Raw genomic sequence first — 2,866 nt, 5'->3', positions numbered from 1 at the left:
GTTACCCTTTTCTCCCCACACCTTCCCCTTCCCCTCCTGATATTGCTACTCTTATTATTCAACCTGAGGGATTTATCTGTCCCAGATTCCCTGTGTTGCGAGCTCTTATCTGTACCAGTGTAAATGCTCTGGTCTAGCTGAATTTGTAAGGTAGTGTTGGGGTCATGATAGAGGGGGTCGGGGATGGGAGAGGAAGCATTAAAGTTGTTTCATCAGTGCTATACTGCACCATGACTGGCTCATCTTTATTGTGACCCCCTGTGAGGGGATGTCCAATTGTCTTCAGATGGACTTTGGGTCTCCACTCTGCCCTCCCCCTCATTCAGATCAATATAATTTTTGTTCTGGGTCTTTGCTGCCTGATACTTGACCCCACTGATACTTCATGATCACTTAGGCTGGTGTGTTTCTTTCATGTGGGTTTTGTTGCTTCTAAGCTAGATGGCCACTTGTTTATCTTCAAGCCTTAAAGACCTCTGATGCTATATCTTTTGATGGCCAGGCACAATCAGCTTTCTTCACTATATTTGCATATGCACCCATTTTGTCATCAGCAATCCTGTCGGGAAGGTGAGCATCACAGAATGTTGGGTTATTAGAACAAAGTGTTTTTGTGTTGAGGAGTACTAGAGTAGAGGCCCACTGTCCTTCTGCTACCTTATGACTTAACTTATGAATATATGTACATAGATCGATTTCCCTATTGTTTTATATAAATGTATTTACATAAATACATGCCTGTATTTAAACCTCTATAAATGTCCTTTTCCTCCTAGACCTTTCCTCTGTTTCCTTTTACTTTCCTTTTGTCCCACTATCATGTTCGACCTTCATTCAAGATTCAGTAACTCCTCTCGCCTACATTGCACTTGATCAAGCCCCATCATGCATTCTAAGCCCTCCTCAACATCTATTTTACATCACTTGTTCTTCCCTTGTCCCTGGGTTTGTTGGCACCCCAGACCATTCCCCCACTTGCACTCTCCAATGCCCTCCCCATAACTGTCAGTCCCATTGTTTTCTCCTCCAGAATGTTTATCCTGCCTATCTTATCTATATAGACATGCAAAAACAATGATAAGCACAAAAGCAAAAGAACAACAACAAAAAAAGAAAAACTTATAAATAATCAAGGTTTGTTTGTTGACTTTTATGAGTATATTCTGGTAGAGTCTGATGCGGTGCCACGCCCTGGCCCCAAAGTCTATTTTTGGTTTTCCTCATGGACTTCATTGCAGAGCTTATTCCTAAAATCAGATTGTTCGGCACCATCAGTGTATTCTAGCCATCAGTTTTTTCAGGGCCTCTTTGACATCTTTGTTCCTGAGACTGTAGATGAGAGGATTCAGCATGGGGATCACCACCGTGTAGAACACAGACACCACCTTGTTCTGGTTAGAGGAGTAGCTGGACTTGGGCATCACATAAATGAATGTAACTGTCCCATAGTATAGAGTGACTGCAGTAAGGTGGGAGGTGCAGGTCGAGAAGGCCTTGCGGTGCCCCTCAGTGGAACGTATCCTCAGGATGGTGATGAGGATGTAGACATAGGAGACAACTATGACAAACACTGTGACCACAATGATGGAGGCAGAGGAGATGGCTGGTGTGATGTCAGAAGTAAAATCATGAGAACAAGAAAGCTTTGACAGTGGTGAATAGTCACAGAAAAAGTGGTTGACTACATTTGGTCCACAGAAGGACAGACGTAATAAACAGCCAGTATATGTCCAAGCATTTACACACCCACCTAGGTAGCAGATCCCCACCAAGATCATACATATTCTAGGGGACATCTGAGTGGAGTAGAGCAGGGGCGAGCAGATGGCTACATAGCGATCATAGGCCATGACAGCCAGCAGGAAGCCCTCAGTTGTCCCAAATGTGATCACAAAGCAGAGTTGAGCTACACAGCCCATAACAGGGAGAGCTGTTTCCTCCCTTAAGAAGCCCATGAGCATGACAGGAGTGACTGATGAGGAATACCCAATGTCCACTAAAGCCAAATGGCAGACAAAAAGGTACATTGGAGTATGAAGCTGAGGGCTGCTTCTGATTAATATGATTATGCTGCTATTTCCCATGAGAGTGACAACATAGATTGCCAGAAACATAACAAATAAAATAGCACCAACTGTAGGATCCTCTGTTAATCCCAAAATAATAAACTCTGTCACAATTGTGTAGTTTCCCATTTCCATCTATAGCGATTGGAAATGGTGCCCACTGAAAACAGAACAAGCAGAAATTAGAAGGGAAATCTTATAATCTGCATACTAATGTTTACAATGACATGTAATAAAAATTTCAATATGGATAATTATGTTTTAATTTGTTGTTTCACAAAATGTTTTAATATACAATATCTCACAGAAGACATGAAGATATACAAATGTTTCCATTGGTGTCAGGTCAGAAATACTGACAAAATCCCTTTTTAAGCATAGCATGCTCAACTTATATTTGTATCAAGTGGTTAGATAACATCTTCAATGAAGAATAGTTTCTCATAGGAGCATATCAAAGATATGGCCCTTAGGTAGTTCAAAAGCCCAGTAACAAAAGGGTCTTAAGCCAAAAACATGATTAAAGAGAGGCAGACATGTCAGAATAGGTCAATATCCACAGACAAGAGCTGCTGTTCAACAGGACAGGTGAGGTCTCATTTCTTCCATCAAAGAGGATTTGCAGTCATTATCACTGCTAGTTTTACAGCTGAATTCAGTACATGCCAGCCCAGAGGACAGAGATGAGGTCAGTCACGCAACTGCGGGCTGTGGTTTTTACACCAACACAAAGTCTCAAAAAGAATGCACATCCAAGACCCAAGAAGTTCGCACCGTGATAAGATACATGTGAGGATGCT

The 2,866-nt window shown here is 42.0% G+C and overlaps 1 protein-coding gene across 1 annotated transcript; it reads right to left on the bottom strand.

The window, feature by feature from the left end:
• Positions 1-1,271: 1,271 nt before the first annotated feature.
• On the bottom strand, positions 1,272-2,380 carry LOC101643471 (olfactory receptor 508-like). Its single transcript, XM_004716419.1, has 2 exons — positions 2,372-2,380; positions 1,272-2,201 (listed from the first exon to the last, which is right to left on the bottom strand). The coding sequence occupies exons 1-2, from the start codon at positions 2,378-2,380 to the stop codon at positions 1,272-1,274; spliced, it is 939 nt and encodes a 312-aa protein (XP_004716476.1).
• Between the last annotated feature and the right edge of the window lie 486 nt (positions 2,381-2,866).

Source organism: Echinops telfairi, unplaced genomic scaffold, assembly GCF_000313985.2.
Source record: "Echinops telfairi isolate 266 unplaced genomic scaffold, ASM31398v2 ScPeMD7_60;HRSCAF=208, whole genome shotgun sequence".
NCBI classification, from domain to species: Eukaryota; Metazoa; Chordata; class Mammalia; order Afrosoricida; family Tenrecidae; genus Echinops; species Echinops telfairi.
This window is presented reverse-complemented; position numbering and strand designations above follow the sequence as displayed.